At 47.1% G+C, this 26,256-nt stretch overlaps 2 protein-coding genes across 3 annotated transcripts; one reads left to right on the plus strand and one right to left on the minus strand.

Moving 5' to 3' along the window:
* Positions 1-973: 973 nt before the first annotated feature.
* GTPBP4 (GTP binding protein 4) lies at positions 974-21,016 on the plus strand. The gene is made up of 17 exons (XM_082844436.1): positions 974-1,040; positions 1,936-2,106; positions 4,023-4,126; positions 4,211-4,347; positions 5,613-5,713; positions 6,873-6,965; positions 7,573-7,764; positions 7,845-7,910; positions 10,206-10,295; positions 10,784-10,894; positions 12,487-12,564; positions 12,846-12,897; positions 13,353-13,453; positions 15,246-15,443; positions 16,414-16,479; positions 17,906-18,049; positions 18,922-21,016. Exons 1-17 carry the CDS (start codon positions 993-995, stop codon positions 19,072-19,074), a joined length of 1,905 nt encoding a protein of 634 aa, XP_082700562.1. The 5' UTR covers positions 974-992; the 3' UTR covers positions 19,075-21,016.
* A 54-nt stretch (positions 21,017-21,070) lies between these two features.
* Positions 21,071-24,938, minus strand: IDI1 (isopentenyl-diphosphate delta isomerase 1). 2 transcript variants are annotated; one of them, XM_082844442.1, is made up of 5 exons: positions 24,591-24,938; positions 24,107-24,279; positions 23,885-23,977; positions 23,309-23,439; positions 21,071-22,642 (listed from the first exon to the last, which is right to left on the minus strand). In XM_082844442.1, exons 1-5 carry the CDS (start codon positions 24,737-24,739, stop codon positions 22,325-22,327), a joined length of 864 nt encoding a protein of 287 aa, XP_082700568.1. In that variant the 5' UTR covers positions 24,740-24,938; the 3' UTR covers positions 21,071-22,324. The 2 variants fall into 2 exon arrangements, with proteins under 2 accessions (XP_082700568.1, XP_082700569.1); XM_082844443.1 differs by lacking the exon at positions 24,591-24,938 and adding an exon at positions 24,491-24,509 and having other exon boundaries at positions 21,079-22,642.
* Positions 24,939-26,256: the final 1,318 nt, after the last annotated feature.

Genomic DNA, 26,256 nt, shown 5'->3' on the forward strand with positions numbered 1-26,256 from the left:
TACACAATTGATTGGAAATGTCTAGTCCATACAAGCATTCGGTGAGACCCCGGCAGGCAGAGGAAAGGGACGGGGCAAAAGCTCCAGGTGGAGCTTGTTAGGGCGAGGCGCGGGCAGGTAAGTCAGCCAAGGTCAGGGGCGCGGAGAGACTAAGAGCCAGAGTCACAAACGCCACGGCATAGAAGAGAGGGTCTTGAGAAGACGGGAAGCAGAGAAAGTGATGACTGACAAAGGGCCTGCGGCTGAGGGCCCAGGTCAGGGGAAGGCTGGCAGGTCGGGCGGGGCCCAGGGCCCGGGTCGCGGCCCGGGCCGGGGGTGGGGTCGCCAGCGCGGACTCTGGCCCGCAGGGAGACGGGCCCCTTCTCTGCAGACGATTCAGCCTCAACAGCGTTTATTTAATAAGATTTATCGCGCTCACAAATGGAGAAGTGGCGTGAGCGCGCAAAGCGCAGACCCTCGCGCCCCCCTACCTTCCGTTCACCCCGCCAGCGGCCGCGACGCACGGCCCCCGAGACTCCCCAGGCCCTTAGAGATCCCAGACTCCCCGAGGCCCCCGGAGCCTTCCGAGCCCCTCTGACCACCCCGACACCCCGAGGCTCCCGAGACCCCTGACCCGGGACGGGAGGGGATCGCGTCCGGGCCCTGGAGCCGGTGACCGTCGCGGGGAGCACAGGCCCCCAGGGAGGCCTCTCAGGACCCTCTCCTTTAGGGTCAGGGACTGAACCTCAAAACCGCTTCCTCCCCGCGGTCTTCCTCCCGCCCTCCGCGCGCCCTCAGCCCCACCCCCGGCCCCGTGACCCCTACCTCCGGCCGGGCGGGGGCGCTGTGCGACGCCGAGGCCGGGCGGGGTGGACGTAGGGAGCGCCCGGAAGTGACGCGAAGCTAGCGGAAGCCCCGTCCACCTCGGCGGAAGTTCCTCCCACCCGCTGGCCCTCCCCTCTACCCACCCCGGCGGAAGTCCGGGTCGCCGTCCCTCGTGGCTGATCGCAGGCATGGCGCACTACAACTTCAAAAAGATCACGGTGGTGCCGTCCGCCAAGGTAGGCGGCCCCGAGGACCCTTCCGCCCACACTTTTCTCTGCCGGGTCATGGGACTCGAGGGTCCGGTTTGTAACGCTGGGCTGAGAGGGGTCGCCTCCTCCACCAGGACCCCGTCTTAGACCACGTTCTCTACAGATTAGGGCCCCCGGGTTAGGGGTCTCCCGAGAGGGTGGCGGTCCTTCCTCAGAAATTAGGGCTGCCCGGGGTTAGGGTCCCTCTTCAGATGTTGGGGTCCTCCCCAGAGAAGAGGGGGAGAGTCAGGGCAAACTTTACGAAGTAGGTAGGTTTTGAACTGTCTCCAAAGGGTTCGTGGATTCTGCCAGATGGAAGAGGGGTCGCGGTCAGAGGCGAGACCGCGGCGTCCCTCCCGGAGCTAACACTGTTGCCGGCATCTGTCTTCTTGGCTAGTTTGCACTGGGGAATTCATGCAGAAGTCTTTTATGTCCTCTGGTAGTCACCTTACGTGCCTTAGTCACCTTACCTTAGGAAATTGTATATAGTGGGTTTTAGTTTTATATGTTACTTTATGTACTTTAAAAGCCACAGATACGCAAACTGAAACAGTAGAACTGTTTCTCATTAAAAATTTTTTTTCTAATTTATGCTTGAGTTGTCTGGCTACTTACGTTTCAGAGGTTCTTAGGTATTTAGAAATTAGGATAACGTGAAGAAAGCGTAGGATAAAATTTATTTCTGCAGCCATTTGCTGAGTGTTTCTTAAAGGCCAGGAACTATAAAGTTGAGCACGTTTTATAGTGAAGATTTAATTAGAAAATGTGTTTGTAGTTTAAAATATATCGTATTGTTAAATATTAGTCTTTTAAGATGGTTTCAAATAAGTGGGTGAAAGTAGATGTTTTTGGTGTAACTGTGTCTTACTTTATTTAATTGCAGGACTTTATTGATTTAACATTGTCGAAGACTCAACGAAAGACTCCGACAGTTATCCATAAACATTATCAAATCCATCGCATTAGACACTTTTATATGAGGAAAGTCAAATTTACTCAGCAGAATTACCATGACAGACTCTCACAGATTCTGACGGATTTCCCCAAATTGGATGTAAGTGATTCTGGGAAACATAAGTGATTATGTAAATATGAGCCTTCAGACAGGGTTAAACAAGGTCTGTCTAGAGATAATGAAGGAAAGAGGAAATAATTGACTTGTTGAAGTTTACTCTGAGAGTTAGTGGCAAAACTGGGAACAGAGTACAGGTGTTTCGATTCCTTAGTATCTTTTTCCCCCCAGTCAAACTCCATCTACGAGGGCCCAGAGCATGCCTCGCTCGGGCTTTTTCTGTAACCTCTAGACTTGTAGGGGCCAACCCGAGCTCTGAAAGCTGTGGACTGAATTCAGGAGCCCGAGCTTCTGGCGGCTTGTGTGCTTCCTCTCCTCCCTCTTTCCAAGGCTCCCTTTCCTGTGGCCTCAAGTTGGCCCAGTGGCTTGAGGCCCAGCAGTGTTTGTGATGTTGTTGCTTCATCAGCTAACGACTGTCTGTGTACTTTCTTCACGGGCAAGAAACAGTCTCGTGGGGAGCCGCCTTCTACATTGAGCTCCCAAAGTTGAGCTCTGCTGCGTAGAGCAGTTTGCTTGTGTGTTTAGCTGTAGGATGCAAGAGAGGACACTGCCTGTGGAGTCCCTGTGTGGGGCGACGCTGCTGCAGGGTTGTTGAGGAGGTGATGGATGTGGGATCAGCAGTACAGCCTGAGAGCCTAAATGTGCCACTGCCCTACAACAGTCCCTGAAGGTGGGTTAAGGCAGTGAGAAGAGATTGGTTTATGTGACAGAAATTGCTGTTACAAAATTCTGGGACTTGATAGGTGCACAGTGACTACTGGCTGGATGAGGGTGTACTTTCTTGGGAAAGTGTGTGTACTTCAGGAAGTACCTGGGGATAAAGAAGGCAGTAAGAATGAGATGAAGACACCAGGAAACACCTGATGTGAGCAAACAGAAAATACTTTGATCTAATCAACACCAGAATTTTGTTCTTTGTAAAAAAAAATTTATCTTTTTTATCCTTGGTATCTTTTTTTTTTTTAATATACATTAGGGGTTCAAATTTATGAACATTCTATTCCTGTTGGCTTTTATTTTTCAAACTAAAGTTATCTGAGAACAATTTTCGAGTAAAAGGTTGGAGTAGATTATCATTCATTAAACGATTGCTGTGTCTGTTCAGCAGTCACTTTTAAAGCCCCTATCTTGTCTAGTGGGGGGGAAGTGATAATAAACATGAAAACGTGTGTCATATGGGTATGGAGAAGAGGGAGGGCCGCTAGCTGAGCCCTGAAGGAAGCGAGAGCTGTGCGCTACCTGGGGAATGAGCACTGAGGCACAGAAACAGCAAGTGCAAAGGCCCCGGGCTCCAGAGTCTGGTGTCTTCAAGGAACAGGAAGGTCCAGGAGGCGGGTCGGAGGGGGTGTGGGTGGGGCGAGGCGACTTGTGTAGCGGCCTTTGCAGTGGAGCCTGGGACCAGTCTCCCTGGCCTTGCTGTGACTGACTTTCGAAGGAGGACTGGTCTGTGGGGATGAGAGCCCTAGGTGGGGAGCACGGCCGCCAGGGCACTGGTGGCTCCAGAGCTGAGGAGCTGAGAAGCGTCTGCCAAGAAGAGGAGCAGAGATGGGCGGATTGTGGGCTCAAGGGAGTTTTAAAACTTTTTAAAAGTTTTGGGGCAATAATAGCGTAAGGTTGATGGGACAGGGAAGAATTTCTCCAGCTCAGTTCTTGAGTGGTGAGGGGCGGGCTCTGGTGCTCAGATGGAGATAGGCCTGGCTGCCCTGCTGACTCCATTTTTCTCTGTGAACTAAACAGTCACTGAACAGGAGAGAGGACTGGGGAGAAGATCCTGGGGGGGGTGAGGAAGAGTAAGAGGTGCGATGTGTTTCCCGAAGAAATTATTCTTCAAGTGTTATTCATATATTGGGAGGAGAAACTGCTGGAGCAAAATGACCACTTTGTTTTTCTTGTTACAGGATATTCATCCATTTTATGCTGATTTGATGAACATTCTGTATGACAAGGATCATTACAAGTTGGCTCTAGGACAAATAAATATCGCCAAAAATTTAGTGGACAAGTAAGGTATTTTCTTAATGTAGTATCTTTTAAGTTACTGTTAAAAGAGAGAAAACTCTTACATATTTCTTTTTATGTCTTTCAGTGTTGCTAAAGATTACGTGCGGCTTATGAAATATGGTGATTCTCTCTACCGCTGCAAGCAGCTGAAACGTGCAGCCCTTGGGCGCATGTGTACTATTATCAGAAGACAGAAGCAGAGTTTGGAATATTTGGAACAAGGTACTTGTTATGCATCAGCAAAAACAGGTTGTAGTGCATTCTGTTAACGTACTTGATTCTTGTCAAGAAGTTATTTTTAAAATGTTTATTTTTGTTTTGTTTTAGAGATAAGAGGATCAAATTATTTTTCCCAGCCTAGCCTGTAAGAAATTCTAACAGGTTAGATATTACTGAAAAAGCAGCTAGCACTTAACATGCTTACACACTAGTAGCACTATTAAGAAAATTTATGTTTTTTAAGTTTAATAGGTAAGGCATGTACGTTATAAATCATGGGGAAGTAATAAAACATATAAAAATAAAGTGACCCATAGTTTTACCTGTTACTGACAATATGGTGCATTTCTTTGTAAAACGTGTTAGCATCAAACTGCTACTCCAGTTTTGTTACCTGGTAGTTTTTTCCAGTAGGATGATTTCTTAATTAATGTAGTAGGACTTTTTTTTTTTTTTTTTTGCGGTACGCGGGCCTCTCACTGTTGTGGCCTCTCCCGTTGCGGAGCACAGGCTCTGGACGCGCACGCTCAGTGGCCATGGCTCACGGGCCCAGCCGCTCCGCGGCATGTGGGATCTCTCCAGACCGGGGCACGAACCTGTGTTCTCTGCATCGGCAGGCGGACTCTCAACCACTGCGCCACCAGGAAAGCCCTGTAGTAGGACTTTTATTGAAACAATTTTTTGCCTTTTTGCATGCATATATTTTTACATTTCAAGTGTTTTTAACTGATTTGGTTTTGGACCCCCCCCCACCCCTCCCAGCATCTTGCAAATAATTTGTGACAAGATTGTAACACTGGGCTGCTTTAACAGTGCTTGCAGTGAGCCGTTAGGTCATCAGGGTGGCCCACTGGTGTCGCTGGAGCAGACGAGGCCCCTGAGGGTTTCTCATTACGTGAAAGTAGCCTGCTGCCCAGCCAGGAGGTGATGGCGCACACACTCGCTCGAAGGTGCTCTTTCAAATGTCATCTCTCATACTCAGTTGTCTGGGTTGTGTGGTTTGGGCCCCATCTTGTACCTGTTGGATAGGAATCTATGCTGTCAGGCCTGGGAGCAGGATTCCTGGTACAGCCTGGATGCCCGGTGCCTCCGCAGCTGGTCCCTTCTCCGTTCATTCGTATTCTCTCTGTCACATACATGATAAATGTTGGAGTGAGGGTGATGTGACCACAGTCCTGGAGTGCACAGCTAAGTTGAGCAGATCTTCAGCTTTGAGTTTCTTAAGTTTTCTTATGAAATTAAGCACGTTTACTGTAAACTTCTCACAGTGCGTCAGCATCTGTCCCGTCTGCCGACCATTGACCCGAATACAAGGACCCTGCTTCTGTGTGGGTACCCGAATGTCGGCAAGTCCAGCTTCATCAATAAGGTTGGTCCGCCTGACGGCGCAGTGACCAAGGACCTGACTGCCTGGGGTGAGGCCGGCTGCAGTCAGTTCTCTAGTCGGCACTGCCCTGGGCCCAAAACATTCTTCCTCCCATCCTCGAGGATCGATCCTGCACCTGGATGGATATTGCACTTATGGGAACCATTTTATTTTTGGGTTTTGTGTGTGTCCTACAAATTTCTAAGGGATTTGAGACGTTTAAATACGTTTCCGTTAACACATGGACATGCGTGTCCCGGGAACAGTAGTGCCAGGGAGTCACTGTTGACCATGCAGACCGTGCCTGCTGAACTGGCCTTCCCAGGCTCCAGAGGTGTTTCTCAGGTGATGTCACCCGGGTTGCTGTGTCAACTTGCATGTAAACTATTTGGTTTGTGTAGTGGGAAGTCGTTGCCCTTTACTTAGTTTATTATCAGAGCTAAAGGAACTGTTTAAGTAACGCAGCACCTTAGCTGAGCTCAGGGACCTGAATGGAGTAGAAACTGTTTAAAGTGTCAGCTCACAACCAGCAACAGCCCAGGTGCCAAAAAAACAATGGTTACATGTGTGGCTCTTTGCTACTAAGAACACTGCTGCAGATTTGTAGGGTTTTGTTTTGTCTACAAGTGGCACTGACACAGTGACAGCTGAGCCCTGCAGTGTCTCAGCTGACCTCTCCAGGGCTTGTGAGCCAGGCCTTGGGGGTAAGACGGGCCGCTTAATTAACTAACATTAAACAACAACAGAAAATTCAGTCCTCAGTCTCATGACCACATTTCAGGAGTTCAGGGACCCCGCATGGCTTGCAGGCCGTTGTGAGGTGCAGGTGTAGAGCATTCCCGTCATCACAGGAAGTTCTGTTGGGCGTTGCTGGGGCCAGGATGGGTGAGAGGAGGAGCTGGTTGGTGTCCTCCAGGTGCTGGGCCTTCCTTGCTCCCTGATGCCTGATTCATACACTGCCTCTGCAGCCCGGGTCCTGAAGAAGAGGAGCCCGTCCGCCTGCTGAGGTGCTGGCTCCTGTCAGAGTTGAATCCTGTGAGGTTGAATCTCGTGGGGTTTTTTTTGTTTTTTCCTACCCCAGCAGTTAGTCTCGATAACACGTAGGTGCCGCGTTTACTCTGTTGCAGAGGATACGCAGTACAGGACTTGTGGTTTGTTCCAGGTGACGAGAGCAGATGTGGACGTCCAGCCCTATGCCTTTACCACCAAGTCTCTGTTTGTCGGGCACATGGATTACAAGTATCTGCGCTGGCAGGTGAGAGCTGTCTAAGCTGGGACAGTCGTGGCCTTGTTCCTGGAGTTTGATTCTGGGGATTCCCACAGACTAGTTAGTGTCTGCCCACGTCCCAGTGTATGCAGGGTCACAGGGAAGGCTGGGGGGTCACCGGGAACGTCCCCGTGGACAAGCTCCGCCAAGCTCAGGGGACGCAGCAGCTCCCAGCAAGCCTTCTGTGCTTGGCTAATGGTGGTGCTTCTGATGGGCCAGTCATCAGAAACCATTTACAAGCGTGACGCACCCTGTTTCCATAGTTGAATTTAATGTTATGAGAGGTGATGTCATTCCTAGCATGTGGGAGTAGTTATCCCAGTGTTTCTATGTTGTCACTAATGGAAAGAGGGGTCCTTCTCAGGGTCGTTGGCAAGTTCGTTCTTCAATGAGCTCTGCAGCCCCCTCCCCCGTTTTTCATACTTAATTTGTCCTTTTCCCCTGCTGCCTTGTTTGTTTACCGTGGTCAGTTGGGAGCCCTGCATTTTCTTTACCAGCTTTGTCAGAGCTGGTCTGGGTTTGTCAGCGCCCTCGGCCTGTGCTGGGCAAGCAGCTTGTGCAGACGTGGGCTCTGGAGTAACGAGTCTGACCTTAGGTGGTGGATACTCCGGGGATCCTGGACCACCCTCTGGAGGATCGCAACACCATTGAGATGCAAGCCATCACTGCACTGGCTCACCTGCGAGCCGCGGTTCTCTACGTGATGGATTTGTCTGAGCAGTGTGGGCACGGACTCGGGGAGCAGCTGGAGCTCTTCCAGAACATCAGGCCGCTCTTTGTCAACAAGGTGAGTGTGGGGACCAGTGTTTTAGTTTGTAACCTGCAGCGTGAAGGTAATAATTTCATTATTTTTCTTTCTTATTCTAGCCTCTTATCATTGTAGCAAACAAATGTGACGTGAAGAGAATAGCTGAACTTTCTGAGGACGATCAGGTAAATCACCTTGATGTTTTCAATATTTCCTACTAATTCTGAATCTCGTCTTACACAATCAGAGTTGAAAAGGAATGTTAGCGATGCTAGTCTGGTTTTTGTTTTGCAGCTGAGATAATATCCTCACTGATTGAGTCGACGTGACCTTATGAAAGCCCGTTCATGGCAAACAGACCATGAGGTTTCCTGGTTCCTACTCTCTCAGAGGCTGTGGGGTGGGCTGTGCGTGTGGTCAGTACAGCAGCCTTCAGGAGACTGCTCGTTTGGAAGGGGCTGCCTCTCTTGTTGGGGCCTTAAAACGAGCAAAGCACCCCAAGGTTCGCCTCAGCTCCTTGGGCCTGGGCTGCTGGCTGCTCTGGAGCAGTACCTGCAGCGAAGTGTCTAGTGGGAGGCGTTTCTCGGGTGTTACTGGAGTACCTGCTTCACAGATTCTGTGGGGAGATGTTGGGGACTGAGGGAGTGAGGGAAAAGGAGTGTCTGCAGACCTTCCAGAACCGTGACCCTGTCGTGTCTGCTGTAATTTTCCAGGTGGCAGGTAACGTCGTTAGCCTTAGGTTTTCAAGCTGTTTGACCCTGTATCCGTCCCCAGGAGGCATCTCTCAGGACAAATGCTTCGAGAAGCTCTGCGCTGGTCCAGTGGTTCTGTCTTGTGGCCCCACCAGCAGTGTTGGCGTTGCTTTTCGGTGGTAATGTGTCGTAAGTCAGGGCACACCCCGGGCCTCCGCAGTCAGACTCTGGGAGGCCCAGCAGCCCGCTTTGCAAGGCCCCATTTGGTGTGAGAGGCGCTGCGCTTGTCTGGCCTGAGCAGAGGGTCTCTAGGGGGGCTGTGCTCTTGTCTCTGGCTCTCTCTGGTGCTGTTTGAACACTTAATCCTTGGTGAGAACGTGGTGTGTTTAAACAGCCATTCTGGTGTCCCTGGGCACTGCCGTGTACTCTACGTTACTGATGATGTAAACACTGATGTCAGAGAATTCTCTTTTCTTTGAAAGGGTCAGATACTTACTCGGTGATCTCAGCTTTTCAGGCTAAGAGCACTGGAGTGTGGAGGGGAGGGCAGGTCAGGAGTGATCCTTGTGCCGGAAGCTCAGCCCTTGGGGTTAGACACGCCCAAGTCCTGCCCCCACTGCCAGCTGTGATGGAGTTTCAGTGGTGGGAACAGTTGCATCACTGGGTTGGGAAGCAGGGTTGCGGGTGCTGTGAACGCTGGTCAGCGCCGCGTGGGGCCTGCTCTGGGTCGGTCGGTGACTGATGTCTCTGGAGCTGCAGTGCAGGTTTTGCCCCATCTCGCACAAGGCACGTGGCGGCAGGTGCGGTGTCTTATGCGGGTCATGCTGGTAGGTGGTATGACTGGTCTTTCCAGGGAGTGGGGGGAGCAGAACTCATTCCTGAGAAGCTTGACTGTTGTGAATTGGCCACCTGTGTCTGAGCATTGTCACATGGTCAGGCCGGCAGCAAGGTGTCGGGTGGCGTTGGTGGAGGTGCAAATGAAGTCCCTTGTCCTGGGGTCTTGGTGGTTCGTTCATAGCTGCATTCGTATACGTTGCTGTATCGTTTTCTAAGGAATTATCTTAGGCTGTGGAGGCCAGGTATTTTATAAAAAACAGCATTGAGAATATTCTCTATGAAAATCGGTATCTTAATTTTCTCAAGGTTCTCTTCAGAAGGGTAGGTCTCACAGAATGTTCCAGAGAGCCTCTGGTTTGCTTGCTGTAGTTTGATTTGATCCTCCCCGTAATTTTAATTTTCTTTTCTTTTTTAAAAAAAATTAATTTATTTTTGGCTGCGTTGGGTCTTCATTGCTGCGCGCGGGCTCTCTCTAGTTGCGGTGAGTCGGGGCTATTCTTCATTGCGGTGCACAGGCTTCCCCATTGCAGTGGCTTCTCTTGTTGCGGAGCATGGGCTCTAGGTGCGCAGGCTTCAGTAGTTGTGGCACACGGGATCAGTAGTTGTGGCTCGCGGGCACTAGAGCACAGGCTCAGTAGTTGTGACCCACGGGCTTAGTTGCTCCGCGGCATGTGGGATCTTCCCGGACCAGGGCTCGAACCCGTGTCCCCTGCATTGGCAGGCGGATTCTTAACCACTGTGCCACCAGGGAAGCCCCTGTATTTTCTTAATCACAGCTGAATTTAGGGAAAAATAAATAACTGTTTTGGGGAGATGTCCTTCAAAAGAATTAAAAAACCACAGATGTGTTAATTATAATTAGCATTTATAGCACCCATTTGAGGAGAAGTAAGATTTGTTCATGGGGAACTGGGGATAAACGCAGCTCTCATTTGTCCTTTGTATTCCCAGAAAATATTTCTAGATCTGCAGGCTGAGGGGTTTTCTGTGGTGGAGACCAGCACCCTGACGGAGGAAGGGGTTATTAAAGTGAAGACAGAGGTCAGTGCTTCCTCACAAGCAGGGTTGATCCCTTTCCTCGACAGGAATGTTTCTCTCTGAGTGTTAACAACCCTGAGTGCTAGTAGCTCCGCCTGAGAGATGAATCCCGGGGCCCCCACCCGCCCAGTGAACATGTGAAGAGATGCTCACACTCCCAGCACAGGTCATTTTCACTTAGTCCTGCTGCCTCAGGGTTCTTCCTTGGGCTGGGCCTGACCCTGACCCGGGAAGGAAGAGAGAGGTCCCCTCCGCACCCGGCCCACCCTCTCCCGTCCCGGAGCGTGAGGTCTGCCCCAGGGCAGTTACTTGGACCTTGGGGGTCCCAGCACTCAGCCATCAGATGCTACCTCTGAGGGAAAAGCGTAGCAGGTTCCAAACCTGGGGACCGTCCTCTGGTTATGGGGGCTCTGGTTCCTGGTTCCTTCCAGAAGGCAACTTGAGGCTGTGCTGGGTGCCCTGTGACCTGGTGCCACGTTTTCTCACCTTAGGCTTGTGACAGGCTTTTGGCTCATCGAGTTGAAACCAAAATGAAAGGAAATAAAGTGAACGAGGTGCTGAACAGACTGCATTTGGCTGTTCCCAGCAGAAGAGATGACAAGGTAAAGCCGCCTGTGGAGGCCCTTGAGGCAGGGGGTTGCAATGGCTGGTGGGGACCCACGCGCCTGCCTCCCCGGTAGTGGATTTCCCGGGTGTTCTCGCATCTTTCTCAGAATGAAAGTTATGCCATGTATGTCAGGAAGAATCGAAGCGGTGAGAGGAAGAGTATGAAGAGCCGGGTTAAACCTGCTCCCCCACCAGAGGCTATTACTGTAACCCTCAGCTTGTCTATTTGTCCAGAAACATTTTGGCATATAAGCTTCTTTTAAAACACAGGAATATATTTTTTTCAAGTTTTTCATTTTCTTGCTATTAAAAACTAGTGCTCAAGGGTACGTTTTCATACATAGGTCTCTGTTTTTAATTGCAAATATATCTGTAGACTGAATTTTAAGGCATGGCATCGAAAATGTCATTGTCCTCCAACAATGCCTTGCAGGTTTATACTTCTGAAGGTTTGAGAATGCACGCTTCCTGTTGTGTCAGTGTGACGGACTAAAGATGCTTTCATTGTTGTGATGTGTTTCTTTTTTCTTTTTTTGCTGTGCTGCACAGCTTGTGGGATCTCAGTTCCCCGACCGGCGATTGAACCCAGGACCATGTCAGTGAAAGCCCAGAATCCTAACCACTAGGCCACCTGGGAATTCCCCCTTTTTATTTATTTTAATGTTTCTTATGTATTTATTCATTCAACGCTAATTTTTGGCAGCTAGTCTAGGCATTAACAATACAGGTAAAGATCACTGTCAGTGACGTTGTTAATGATTTTTATCATATTTGTTCTCAAAAAGTTACACCAGTTTTCAGTTTTTTTCATTACCACACTTTTTTTCTCCAAAATAAAGTGGAAATTACATTATAAGAAGTGATATTTCTACACAGTAGTTTCAGGCAGTCACACTCAGTGATTATTCAACATGATTGTTTTCAGTTAGTGAACATCATGTGGAACAGGATATGTATCTTGGTATTGACATACTTGCTTTTTCACTTCTTTAGGTTATCTCTTACTGATTTGTAATTTTTATATTAAGGAAATCAGACTCTTGTATGTTCTGTAGATTTGTTTTCTTTTTGTCAAAGGTATTTTTTCTTCTGTATTCTGATGGTTCAATTTTTAAAATTTTACCTTTTTTTTTTAATAGAAGTCTTCATTTAGTTGTGATTTTATCTTGTTCATGGGAAGCAGGTGGTGGTCTTCACCCAGCTCATCGTTTATCTCAGGACTGATGGCTGGATGATGTGTCTTCCCATCGTATTCCCTTCTGTGCTTGGGCTTATGTCTGAATTTCTCCTGTTCATTGATCTGCTTTATTTCTCCTGTACTGCTTTCTTCATCCATAATTTTTCTTGATTCTCTTACTGTTTGTTTTTTCTAAATAAACTTTAGAATCGGCTTTCAGAGCCTTCCCAGCTTCCTTGCCCAGACTGGCCTTGCACCTTCCCGTCTCCCCCAGATCATCTTGGTTTTTAGTTGGTCTGGGTGTGGTTTTGTGTTTCCCTTGCAGATGGAGAATTTGCTTGTGGTTTTTCATCTTTGTGTTTTGATTTAGCAAGGCATTTCATGTAGGTATTTCCATTCATGTCTTCTCAGGAGCGGCCCCCATTCATCCCTGAAGGAGTCGTGGCACGCAGAAAGAGAATGGAGCTTGGGGAGCCGAAGAGGAGGCGGGTAAGTGATGGGAGCGCCCATGGGCCTGCGCTGGAGAGCGTGTGTGGGGCAGGGCTTTGGAGCATAACCCCCCTGGGGCCTGGACACCCTCCTGGGTGGAGGTGCCAGGTCCGCCAGTGGCAGAAACAGCTTTCCCACCAGAAATGGGTGCTGAGCCTCAGGTGCTGAAAGGATTGGCTCTTCGGTTGGAGGAGGGGTGATTCCACAGGGAAGGGAGGGGGCCCAGCAGTTCTGGATCTGAAGGTCAAATAGCGCTGATGAAAACTGTGTTTTCATTGCAGGAACGGGACATTGAGCTGGAAATGGGAGATGATTATATTCTGGATCTTCAAAGTAAGGGCTCAAATGTGATAGTTGTTTTCAGATGCCAGTTGTGTGAAAAATGTGAAAGTGCATTAATGGGTGCAAGTCTTCCAGCATTTTGTTAATTTAATTTCTTGAAGGCGAGAGGTTGCATACTGCCAGGACTCTGAGATTTCTTCCTTCCAGGTAGTTTTCTGTGAGTGATCATTTCTGTAGCTTACCTATCACATAAGTGTTGGACCAGGCTGATATTGTTGATAATCTGTTGTTCATGCCTTTGGACACTTGATCCTGAGGTACTGGTGGGTCTTAGGATGTGCTTGGAGCAATCCTTTGGTCGAGCACATTACCTTGCTTACCTAGTGTTGAACACAAGTGCTCTGTTGTCTTCACAGGTGTAGGACTTGTGTAAGTGGTGGCTCGTTTGGGGCACACAGTAGTTGATGTTAAAAACAACTATAAACTTTTTGTTCTTTGACCTTTAGAGTACTGGGATATAATGAATTCATCTGAGAAACATGATAAGATACCTGAGATCTGGGAAGGCCATAACATAGCCGACTATATTGATCCTGACATCATGCAGGTTTGTATCACTAGTTAAATTATGTGACTTTTATTCCTCTTTAACACGACCACGGAAAGACACGCACACAACTTTCCACTCACCTCTGTCCGTGGCCGTCGTTCCTTCTACGCCCACCAAGACCCCGGGGGCCCTGCCTCCTGGGGCCCTGCACACGCAGCACCGTGTCCCTGCATCGGGTGCTGGTGCAGACTCTCCCCTTCCTCCTAGACCTCCCGCCCGAGCTCTTGTGCTGGTCTCAGGGGCGGCCTCACTTCATAAGGGAGTCCCCGGGGCGTGGACGCCCTCGTCGCCACCCCATGTGGGCCCCTCTGGCTGCAGGTGCTGCTCGCTCCCCGCCTGACCCCTTGTCTTCCCCAAGTTCTGCCCCGGCACACTGCCTCCTGTTTCAGTCCTCTCCTTGTTTGCTGTTTCTTAACATATGAGTGTCCACAGAAGACAAAAACTTCTTAGACCCTGTGTTCTCCTTTAGTTGCTATCCTTTCTCTCCTGAGTCAAGTGTTTTTTTTTTTTTAATGTGTTAAAGTGTACAGTTAAGTAGCATCTAGTACCTTTATGGTGTTGTGCAACCACCACCCCTGTGTAGTTGCAGAACCTTTTCATCATCCCCAAAGTAACTCCCAGTACTCGATAAGTAATCACTTCCTAGTCTCCCCTCCCCCTAGCCTCAGGCAACCACAAATCTCTTTTCCGTCTCTCTAGATTTGCCTGTTTTATATATTTTATATAAATGGAGTCTTACAATATGTTGATCTTATTCCACTTAGCATAATATTTTCAAGGTTCACCCATGTTATAGCATGTGTCAGAGCTTTCATTCCTTTTTATTGCTTAGTGATATTCTATTGTATATGTGTAGCACATTTTGTTTATCCATTCATCTGTTGATGGACATAGGGTTGTTTCCACTGTTTGGGTATTGTGATTAGTGCTACTATGAACATTGATGGATAAGTATTGAGTGCCTGTTTTCAACACTTTTGGGCAGATTCCTAGGAGTAGAGTTGCTGGGTCATAAGGTAATTTTATGTTTCACTTTTTGAGGAACTGCCAGCCAAGTTTTTAAAAAAATATTTTATAAATATTTGCAACATATGTTCCTTGTTTCCCTTGTTATTCACTCCTCAGTTCTCAAATGGCATCCTTAATTTATATTTCATGTCTTAATCTCTTCAGTTGTGCCTCTTGCTTTGTCTCTTACTCTGTGGCATCCCGTTTCTGTAGTCTGGGCTCAGATGGCCTGACTTGGCCTTCCCGTCCAACCTCCCTCCCTATGCCTTTTCACGCTAGTACTGATGGGGATACCTCTGACTCGGGTTCCTGTCAAGGTTTATTCATTATATGTATTTAAAATTTTTATTAACTGTATGGGCAACGAGCTTGTGTTTGGAATGGCTTTGGGATGGATACACGGGCTGTCGTGGTCCAAGGCCAGTTCAGATTGATGTTCTCAGTTCTTCAAGAATGGAGGGTCTTTCATGTACCTGCTGGGAGCGAGGGGAACATTTTCCACGTTTTAACCTCAGAGTTGGGAGTGGTTGTTTCTAAAGAAGGAAAAGAAGTGGCACAGAATAGTCTGTGGCTGTCGGCTTAGTCTTTGTGCTCATCTCCGCACGGAGCCTGTTTGTGGGGAGGTGAGCCCTGGCACAGAGGGCGAGGCCCACGTGAGTCTGGACCCGGGTGTTCATCATACCCCGAAAGGCTTAGGGGAAACCTGGTTTCTATAAAGATTGTTACACTTGTTTATGAGATTTTCATCGTTGGCTTTGTTTAATTGTGACTTTTTTAAAAGAAATTGGAAGAGTTGGAAAAAGAAGAAGAGCTAAGAACAGCTGCTGGAGTGTATGACAGTGAATCTGAAACTGAAGATGAAGAAATGGCGGAAATCCAACAGCTGGCAAAACAGATTAGGGAAAAAAAGAAGTTGAAGATTCTGCAGTCCAGAGAGAAGGACACACAGGGACCCAGGATGCCTCGGACAGCCAAGAAGGCAAGTGTCGTGTCATGTCCAAGAGCGTCACCTATTTCTTTGTGTATTGGAGTCTTGTATGGTCCATGCTAAACATGCTTCACTTTGTTTTGTTGGTATAAGTTGGCTTTTGAGGTTGAGTGAGTGTTGATCGTTCATATTCTGAGTATTATACCCCTTCTTGGTGACTTTCACTGTTGGATTCAACCCCTTTGTAGCTGTACAAATGAAGATTGTGAGTTACGCATAAATTTGTAGAGGTAAAGTCGCCAATTAACACATTCTTATTCTTTAATTCTTTATTAGGAGTCATCTTTTACAATTTACAGAAAAACTAACCCAATCTAACTTAGGGCCAAAGGTGATTTAACTGGGCCCTGTGACTGGTTAGGACGGGGAAGTTGACACTGAGGCACAGGTGGACCAGATGGTGTCAGGGTCCTTCCAGTTCTCAGGTCCGTCTTCTTAGCCTCTTCCTCCTGCTCCGTGCTCTTGTCCGGAGGCACAGCTCCCCAGGGAAAGAGGATGGTGTGCAGGGCAGTTAGAGTGAGATGGGGCAGGAGGGAAAATGTCGGATGCTGGGCCACCTGTCCATGGAGGATATTCATGTGTTCGAAATACTGTTTCTGTGTGGTGGCGAATGACTGTCTCTTGACAGACGTGGCCATCGCTGTATCCCCCCCATCGTGGGGCTCCATGTGCTTGGGAGGAGATGCTGGCCTCTGGGGTCTGCATGTGGGAATCCCCGGGGAGCTGAGCAGAATCCAGGGGCAACACGTACGTCGTCCCGCTCAGAAAAATTGCCCAGGATATGTTAATTTTCATGTTATTTAATGAGTTGTATAAAAACACACACATGAGCCCAAGTAAAAGAATTTCTAAAATAAGTGTATCGTGGATCATTGTAAAAGGTACGGTTTCCCTTGAAATTTTTTTTTAAACATTTTATCAAGCTAATTTTGCTTAAAACAATGTCCATTTCCGCTTTCAGGTTCAGCGGAAGGTTTTGGAGGATGAGATGCGCAGTCTTGGTGTCGACATGGACAACAAAGACAACGTGAGTGCAGACGGCCTCAGAGCCATGGGTGGGGCAGCGCCGTCCTGGGAACCAGGGCAGGAGCGGGTTACAGAGGAGTTAGCACTTCCAGGGTTTGTGCTGAGAATTATGTTGTTTTGTACAGTTTTTAGTACTTGAGCTGCAACTTTGATTTTGGTGACTGACGTCTTCACATAGAGCTTCAGTTTAGACACCAGGTAAACGTGAGGTGGTCTGGAGTTTCTTGGCGTGAGAGTTACGTAGGCTGTAAATAGCTCAAAGCTGTTCCTCGGAGCCCAGAGGTTAGAAGGCATTTCAGATACCTTTTCCAGGATCCCAATTTTTCTTGCTTGATGAATTACTCTGGAGAATGCACATCTTTGTGTGAAAGAACGTCTTCATGTTCTGGATTGTTTTCTCAAAACAGATTCCAAGGAGTGGAATTTCCGAAACAAAGGATGACATTGTGTTAGACTAATTCAGATTTTGATCAGCAGTGCGTGAGCGTATCCTGCTCACATGGGGTGTTATTTTCATGTTCACATATGGCTTCTGACTTCGGATTGTTTATCAGGTGCTGGGCTCTAGGGTGCCTGCCTCTCACATCATTGTGTCATCTTATTTCAAAACAGTAACATGAGGGGGCGCCACGGGCCGGGTGCCAAGCTGTGGCTTGCAGAGCTGGATCTCAGCACCCACAAGGCTGAGCTTTCAGGCGGCCGTCACTGTGTTCAGGCGGATGATCCTGGAAGCGGGGCATGAAGGAGAGACAGCTCTTTACATAAACTGTGCTGCTAATGTGGCTGAACAGGCAGCTCTAAGTAAAGTTTTTTAAATGGAGTTAAAATCAGCTCTGTAACTTAAAGCAGCTGTGGAAGTGAAAAAGAATATTTGGGACTTCCCTGGTGGCGCAGTGGTGAAGAATCCACCTGCCAATGCAGGGGACACAGGTTCGAGCCCTGGTCCAGGAAGATCCCACATGCCGCGGAGCAACTAAGCCCGTGCGCCGCAACTACTGAGCCTGTGCTCTAGAGCCCGCGTGCCACAACTACTGACCCTGCGTGTCACAACTGCTGACCCTGCGTGCCACAACTACTGACCCTGCGTGCCACAAGTACTGAAGCCCCCACGCCCAGAGCCCGTGCTCCGCAACAAGAGAAGCCACCGTAATGAAAAGCCTGGGCACCACAGGGAAGAGTAGCCCCCGCTCACGGCAACTAGAGAAAGCCCATGCGCAGCAACAAAGACCCAATGCAACCAAAAAAAAAAAAGAATTTGACCAATAATTAATGTGAAGTTAACTATGTGTATTTTAAATGTATTTAACTTATTTGACGATGGTTCTAAAAACCCCTCCATGTGCCTTCTCCCCTCGTTGTAATAATTTCATGTTTGTCCCTAAGGCTGGGACCCTGAGGCACTGAAGTTTGCTTTCTGTGTGTTTCAGGCCCATTATGTGGTCCAGGCCAGAAGGGCTCGGAGTGTCACAAGGAAAAGGAAGCGGGAAGACTCTGTCCCACCCACGTCTGTGGCCCGGATTCGCAGTTGCTCTCGGACCCCACGTGATATCTCTGGTCTCCGGGATGTCAAGGTTAGTCCTTGTAAGGTGAAATTAATAAAATGGTAGCTTCTGTTGTTGATCGCATGAGGGTTCAGGGCACACACTTGAATCTGCAAGAACTGTGGGGTGGGGATGGGGGAGTGGGCGTTGGCTGTGTGCTGTACCCCGAGAGGCGGGCTTGGGCCTGGCACAGCCGGGTGTCCCTGGACCTTTGCCCTCAGTGCATGTGTTCCTTGTTGGGGTGGACAGAGCAGGGTGTGGTAATAGCACCACAGCCTGAGCCTCTGTCCTCGCCGCTCAGGGCTGTGCCTGGAAGCGGTCCTGCTCAGAACCTGTACATGGGGCCTTCACCCACCACAGGCCCATGTGGGGAGCCAGCCCATAGAGAGCTGTTTGGAAGTCTTTTGGGAAAGACACTTTGGATGTATACCGTCTCTTTTGCTGAAACTTCTTTTTTTAAAATAAACACAAAAATGATTAGTTTTAGCATTTTGAAAATTCAGGTGAGAAAGTTTGTGTATAAACTTACAGGCAGTCTCCCTTTTGGGAGCCCGAGTTTCCCATTCCACCACACCACCAGCATTGACACTTGTCAGTCAGATGGGAGTAGTTTCATGGGCCGGAATCTCAGTGTCCCCGTGTGTCTGAGAGGAAGTCCAGGTCTGAGTGTATCTGGTCTCTGTAGGTACGAGACTTGTCTGGGTAGTTTCCATCTTGGAGATACTGGTTGAGCTCCTGCAGGTACTGTGGTGGATCCACGGGAACATGGTGTGAGTGAGACTCACCAGAGTTTCTCTTCACAGCACAGACCCGGACCGTTCAGACAGTGTGTTAACAGGTCATGGAAGTTTGCTTGGAAATTGGATTTTCCACAGCTGACGTGTTTTTCTTCTCCTTTATAGATGGTGAAGAAAGCCAAGACCATGATGAAGAATGCTCAGAAGAAGATGAATCGCTTGGGGAGGAAAGGGGAGGCAGACAGACATGTGTTTGACATGAAACCCAAGCACCTGCTCTCGGGAAAGAGGAAAGCTGGTAAAAAGGACAGGAGATAGTGTCTATCGTAGCTGAAGCGCTTTGGCTCGACTTCTTCCTGGTTTGGTTTCACAGAATTGGAGTCGTGATCTGTAAACTGAACGTGACAATGGAATAACTCAAGCACTTGTTGTTTGGCTGAAAGCTGTGGTTACCCGATAACTGTCCAGGTGTGGGGGATTTTTATCGCTGCATAATATTACAGATATTTTGAGCAGGCAGTGGTTTCTCATTTATGGAGTTTTGGTTGCTTCAGACTTGCAGGGCTGGAAGGATATATTTATGTGACTACATTGTTTTTGATGGAGAAGAATCTTACTGTCTTGTGCAACAGGGAACTTTGGTTTCACTGCATGTGAAGAGTCCTTAGCTGGTGAAAGCTTACAGATGTCAGGATGCCAGGACTAAGTTATCTTCTAGTCCTTTTGTACGAGGTACTGTCTTCAACTATTTTATCCAAAATAAACTTCAAAAGAAAGCAGTTTTATTTAGTTGGTTTTGTTTTCGTTTTTTTTAGTTACAAATCACCGTCAGTTTGGGCAGATGAAAAGGGAAGAGAAAGTAAATGGCACTTCTTTTTTGTTTTCAAAGCGCAAAATACTTTTTAGTGGAACAGAATGTTGCCTAAGTTACTACAGCAGTTAAATGTGGGCACCTGCTGCTGTTGTCCACTGCTGAAAATTAAATTGTGAGGTACAGGCCCAGTAAAATGTAGGAAATTAACATTTTAGAATATTAAGTGATTAAAACGTCACTTCTCGACCACAAAACTGCCGTGGCCACCGCTTTATGTGCGGTTTCAAGCATCCCCTCTGCTGACTCGTGGCATGTGTGGGAGTTTTCCAGTGTCATGCAGTGTGATTCAAGGTGTGTTTGAAAGTTGCATTACATTTTGGGGATCCAAAGTAAAATTTTCATTTGTTTACGCTGAGAAATATTATGTAAAGAGAAACCCATTGAGTGTCAGGTGAGAGGGAGTAGGAAGAACCAGAGTCCCTCTCCTCCCAGGTTACAGTGGCTCTGGCAGAATCTCTGCTGTAATTATTGAATATTTGGGACTCCAGAGTCTTTAAAGGCTCACCTCTTCCAGGGAAAGGCTCCACGGTAAACCAGTTTGTCAGTTTTAGCCCCTGTGGCTTAGCAACCGCCTGACCTCTCACCCAAATCCTGTGGCAGTCACTGTACCTGTGTTTCTGGAGGTGCTTGTGGGATTCAGATTGGGCCCTAAGGGCCTTGTTCTCCAAATATTAGGATTTTGTTTTGATTGACAGTTGCTGCTTCTGATGGCAGAGGTGTAGACAGAGATGGATCCCCATCAGCTGAATTTGAAGGGTCAGTGCCTGTTTCTTTTTCCCTTGCATTTTTCATTTTTTACCCCTTTGGAGAGCTACAGATGTGAGGATTAGGACTTAAGAAAGCACTGCTGGCTCAGGGGAATTTAGAAAGTCAGCATGTCTGTGTCCAGGGAAAGACACACAGTCAGAGAGAAAGTGAGAGACATGAAGACCTCGGGTGGTACAGATAGCCAACAACTAAAAATTCACATACAAAGAAATAGGAAAGTGTGGTCCGTTAAAGGAAAAAACTGAGAAACTGTCCCTCAGGAAGACGTGACAAACTTACTAGACACTACCTTAAAGATGCTCAAGGAACTAAAGGAAGACGTGGACAAAGTCAGAAAAAACAATGAACAAACCAGGAATACCAATAAAGAGAAATAAAGTTTTATAGACGGCTCCCTCTGCTCTGTACCTGTTGTCAGTGGTTTGTCCAGCATCTAACAGTCTAAGATGCCACGGCCCATATGGCAACCACTAGCCACTGTAGCTACCCAGTAACTGGTTACATGTGTCTTTTAGCCTAAAAGTTCCTACTAAAGAACTAGAAACAATATAAAAATGCATTTTGAAACTCAATGTCATTTATCACTTAAGCTACCATAGGCAGGTTGACCTATTACTGTATTGAAGTTTTAACAAAGTAGACAACAGTATCAAAATGTGGTAATTTAGTTTTGTTTTTATTTTTCAATAAAGTTACTATTAGCTACACAGTCTTGCCTGAAATTAATTGTTCAGGGTGAACAAATGGATTTTTCTATTGAATTTATAAAACATTTAACTTTGTAAGAAATTTTTATCTTTTTCTTCATTACTTACTAATACACAGCATTCAAAGATAATAAAGCTGTCTTAAGATTTCAAATCTGAGAAGTCTATGGCAAGAGTTTAAAGAAGTACATTAGTCAAAGTGTACTTTAAATATTAATACACACATATTCCATAACCCAAATCTATTTAATATGAACGTTAGCCTTTCTTTTTGATAATTTTGCCCCTACAACACAGCCTGACTCAGCAGAACAGTGGTTCTCAACTGTGGGTGATGCTGTCCTTGAGGAGACATTTGGCATCTGGTGTCACTGGGGCTGTCATGGGGGGAGGGGTGCCAACAGCATTTTTTTATGTAGAACCTGGGGATGCTGCTAAATCCTACAACACAAAGGATGAGCCCCCAAAAGAATTAGCCAACCCAAACATCAGCAGTGCCAAGGTTAGAATACCCTGTTGTAGAGTATGACCCAACTGACCCAAGTTCCATTTTACAAATAGCCTGTCTGTTCCCAGTAACTCTGAAAACCACAGGCTTTGCTAATCAGCAACGATTATTTAAATGAATTAACCTAGCCAATGTCATTATCAAAAACAATGTTTGACTTTAAGTATCAAAATACTTCAGAATGATCAAAACACAAAATTAACAATGACAGAAATCAGGATATATACCATTGAATTCCCTTGAACCTGTTCTATATTAATCTCAATCTGAAAAGTTAATTTGAACTGTTTTGAAGTAGATAAGCAAATAGTTTCCATTGCACATTCTTCTGGACTATGATAAAAATTGAAAGATACATCAAGCACCTGGCAAACAGCAAAGTGCTCTACAAGTCTTCTGAAAAGGTTTATCACAATATATTAAAAAAATGAAGAACTTATTTGTTCAAATTTGTTGTAACCATCTGTTTAGATAGGTTAAGTTTATTTGCTCTTTTTTATAATAATCTCATAAATATTTTTTACAAATTGCAGTTAACATATATGGGTTGTATGACACAAATCAAGAATTCTTTTCCACACGAATTCTGGTTGTAAAGTAACAGTATTTCCAATGAGAGTTCTAACGGAGAACCAGATTTTTAAAATATTCATCTTAAGTTTACTAAGTAGAGAAATTCTTTAGTACTTTAGTAATCATTCATCACCACATCTACATTCTGTGTATTTTCTCATGGTCAACAAACTGATTCAAATGATTTAAGTTATCCCACCACCTAAAGAGAAAAGTCTCTGCAATAATTTGAAACCACGGAGTTATCTTAATTTCACCATGGGCTGCCTTTTCCAGAAGTTCTTCTAGTTCTTCCTTTGATACATAACAATAGCTTTTAATCTCATTGGGATCTGGATTCAAGGTCACATTCTTCTTCACAAACAAAATGTAATCAATTTCATGTTCTCCCCAGATACCATCAGATTGAGCCTTGTAATGAATTCGTGTTAGATAATTAATTTCTTCTGGAGGAACCTAGGACAAAAACCCAAAAACCTCCAAAATATCCATAAAGTAATCGAAATCAACCCACTACATTTCAGTAATACCTTGAACAACAGAACTAGTGTTAGAATGACAACTTTTGAAACATTAGTCTCCTATTAATATATGGAAATAGTATTAAATAATATTAAATAGTTTCAAGTGTCTGACACTTTTCCCATAGGACCAAAAATAGAAGTAGTTTTATTGAAAACTGTATTAAAAAAAGAAAAGCAGTCACTCTAACTAGAAGTGTGCCATTCTGCCTCACATATTAATATTAACGGGAGAAAAAAATTTACCATTTTAACTACATGAGAGATTATTTATTCGTGTATTATTGAAAGGAGACAACTGCAGGGGAAAAATGATTATTTAAATTCACCCAATCAGATCTGAGGTTCACAAGAAAATATTCATCTTTGATCTGATCAATTATAAAACAGTCAACTTTATAAACTGGTTAACAGATCAATCCATTTTGGTAATGAGGTAAATATCGACAAGTATTATGAAATCAAAATTTAACCTTTATCCAATGGGCTTTCTTGGCCTAAAAAAGCAAGAGATTACAAAGCAGAAAGCTACACCTAAATTTAATGTTTTACTAAAAACTGTTTCAAAGTATTCTATATTTCAGCTAGTATGGCTGCTTACCTCTTCCATGGGAATTCCCAATTCAGCCTTTAAACGCCTCTGTGCTGCTCGCCTTACTCCAATTGCATTGTTTTCTTCAAGCTCTCGTGGATTATTTAAGGGATGACTACAGCAAGTATTAGTAAAACAACCTGGAACATGTTAATATAGATGTACATTAACTTTTCTTCAAAGCAGGTCTGAAAGGTTAAGAAAACTTTAAATTTTAAAAGTAACATAAAAAATGATTGTTGAGGATTTTTAGATCTGTTTTAATAAGCTATCAGCAACCATTTTGTGACACTTGGGTAGATAAGTTTTTTATGAACGCCTTCTTAACCAAAGCGATGATAACGTGTATTAGATACAATTTAGAAAGTTATATATGAATCTAGACATACCTAGCAGTTTTTATCCTTTATTAGGATAAACCTTAGGTCTTATTAGGTTGCAACCGCCGTATAAGTTTTTTGTATGAAGAATATAAAACTAAGTCATTCACAAGATTTCTTTTTTGACCTTGGCTACCAGAAGTTCCACGTGACAAAATCAAACTAAATACAATCGCCAACAAAACACTACACAAAGAACACTAACCTGGAAAGGTAATTTTAGCGTCTGATCTCTGCTGCAGCAGGAGCTTATTTTCAGTGTTGAATAAGAAAACACTAAAAGCTCGATGCAATAATCCTGAAAGCAAAAGAAATACGATGAATTGAGTTTTAAGAGGCCAGTTACTTGCCTGTTGCTTTGGGGTCCGAAGGAAGCGGGGCTGCCGCCCGGGGACCCGTCCCGCCCGCCCGCCTCCCCCGCGGGCACCTCTCTCGATGTTCTCGTTCAGATGGCAGTTCTTCTTGGTCTCCGCCCCGATCCTCCGGTCGTTCTCGTCGATGAGTATGCACATCTCCGCCAAGAGCTGCACCTGCCGCTCGTCCAGCTCATCAGTGCTCACCTCGGGCATCGCGGCCCAGCCTGCGCGCCTACCCGGGGATCTGGCGGGGGAGGTGGGGACCCGGGGGTTGGAGGCTGAGCCCGCCGCCCCGCGCCCCTCCCTCCGCCCGCCCCGCCACCTACCCCGCGCCGTCCTCCCGGCCTGCGCCCACCCAGTCCGGCGGCGACCCCACGCGCTTCTCGCGCCGCATAGACCTCCGCCCTCTGGCTTCTCCCCAAAACAGTTAAGAGGAAAAAGCACCCTGAGCCCACAGGACGCGACTAACAGGCAGTGGGCCCGCCCCTCAGCGCCGAGCCCGACGCCGAGCCCGGGACTCCAGCCCGCCTCCCCTCAGAGACCCAGCCTCCTTACCTCACAAGCAGACCGACAGCGGGACGACACTCCGCAGCGCCTCTCTCCCGCAGGCCTAGCTCCCAAGCACAGGGCCCGCCCCCGGCCCGAGCCCGGCCTCCCAACGCCGCGCGCCCAATCGCCCGCGCCCGCGCCAGAGAGCGCCACATTGCCGCTGGCCAATGGCGCGCCGGCCGCGCCTCACGTCACGGTCGCGCGGTGGCGCCACTCCCGGAGCGCGAGATGTCTCCTCCCAGGGCCGTGAGCTGCAGAGCCGCCCCCAGGCCGAAGCGCAGGTGCTTTCCGCGTCCTCCCTGTGCCGCTGAGTGGGGGCGGCTCCTCGACTGCGGAGCTACGTGACAGAGTGAGCTAGGAGAGAAGGGGCCTGGGAGAGCGGCCGCCCACCAGTCACGCCCTGGCCGAGCCAGCCAATCGAGGCGCCCGAGGCCCTGCGCTGTTGACGTGCTCATGTCAGGCGTCTCTGCACGCTCGGGCTCTGAGGCGTGGAGAGGCGCCTGCTCGCGGCAGTTCTGTGCACTAAATTGATATCGGTCGGTAAGCGTGAGCCGTTGCATCCGGAAGTGTAGCGACTTAAAATTGTGAATAAAAGGAATTAAAAAAAACTTGACCTCTACAATTCGGAGTTGCTGGGAAACCACTAGAAACTAAGGGAGAGAGAGAGAGAGAGAGACGCATGGCATAGATTCCCCATCACAGGTCTCGGAAGGAACCAACACTGACACAAACAAAATGTAACACTGACACCTTGATCCTGGACCTCAAGCCTCCAGACCTGAGACAATAAATTTCTGTTGTTTAAGCCTAGTTTGTGTTATTCTGTTACAACAGCCCTATCAAAGGAATGCGCTGTGGAAAATGTGGACTTTGATGTGGACCTGGATTTTAATCCAATCTTTGCTCCATTGTATACTAGCTTTCTGACTTTTGACAAGTAATTTTTTTTAACATCTTTATTGGAGTATAATTGCTTTACAATGGTGTGTTAGTTTCTGCCTTATAACAAAGTGTATCAGCTCTACATATACATATATCCCCATATCTCCTCCCTCTTGCGTCTCCCTCCCTCCCACCCTCCCTATCCCACCCCTCTAGGTGGTCACAAAGCACCGAGCTGATCTCCCTGTGCTATGCGGCTGCTTCCCACTAGCTATTTTACATTTGGCAGTGTATGTATGTCCATGCCTCTCTCTCACTTTATCCCAGCTTACCCTTCCCGCTCCCCATGTCCTCAAGTCCATTCTCTACGTCTGTGTCTTTATTCCTGTCCTGCCCCTAGGTTCTTCAGAACCTTTTTTTTTTTTTAGATTCCATATATATGTGTTAGCAAACAGTATTTGTTTTTCTTTCTGACTTCACTCTGTATGACAGACTCTAGGTCCATCCACCTCACTACAAATAACTCAATTTCGTTTCTTTTTATGGCTGAGTAATATTCCATTGTATATATGTGCTACGTCTTCTTTATCCATTCATCTGTTGATGGACACTTAGGTTGCTTTTAACAAGTTTTTTTTTTTTTTTTGCTGTACGCTGGCCTCTCACTGTTGTGGCCTCTCCCATTGCAGAGCACAGGCTCCGGACGCGCAGGCTCAGCGGCCATGGCTCACGGGCCCAGCCACTCCGGGATCTCCCCGGACCGGGGCACAAACCTGTGTCCCCTGCATCG

This window comes from Leucopleurus acutus, assembly GCF_964270905.1.
Source record: "Leucopleurus acutus genome assembly, chromosome: 1".
NCBI lineage: Eukaryota > Metazoa > Chordata > Mammalia > Artiodactyla > Delphinidae > Leucopleurus > Leucopleurus acutus.

Excerpts from the sequence above, each read along its gene's own strand:
- GTPBP4 (XM_082844436.1), top strand. The coding sequence starts at position 993 with ATGGCGCACTACAACTTCAAAAAGATCACGGTGGTGCCGTCCGCCAAG. Across the intron at positions 6,966-7,572 it reads ACAAGTATCTGCGCTGGCAG|GTGGTGGATACTCCGGGGAT; the intron begins GTGAGAGCTGTC and ends GTCTGACCTTAG. Across the intron at positions 7,911-10,205 it reads AACTTTCTGAGGACGATCAG|AAAATATTTCTAGATCTGCA; the intron begins GTAAATCACCTT and ends TTGTATTCCCAG.
- IDI1 (XM_082844442.1), bottom strand. The coding sequence starts at position 24,739 with ATGTGGCGCTCTCTGGCGCGGGCGCGGGCGATTGGGCGCGCGGCGTTG. Across the intron at positions 24,280-24,590 it reads GCTGTCGGTCTGCTTGTGAG|ATCCCCGGGTAGGCGCGCAG; the intron begins GTAAGGAGGCTG and ends CTCCCCCGCCAG. Across the intron at positions 23,440-23,884 it reads CGCTAAAATTACCTTTCCAG|GTTGTTTTACTAATACTTGC; the intron begins GTTAGTGTTCTT and ends AACATGTTCCAG.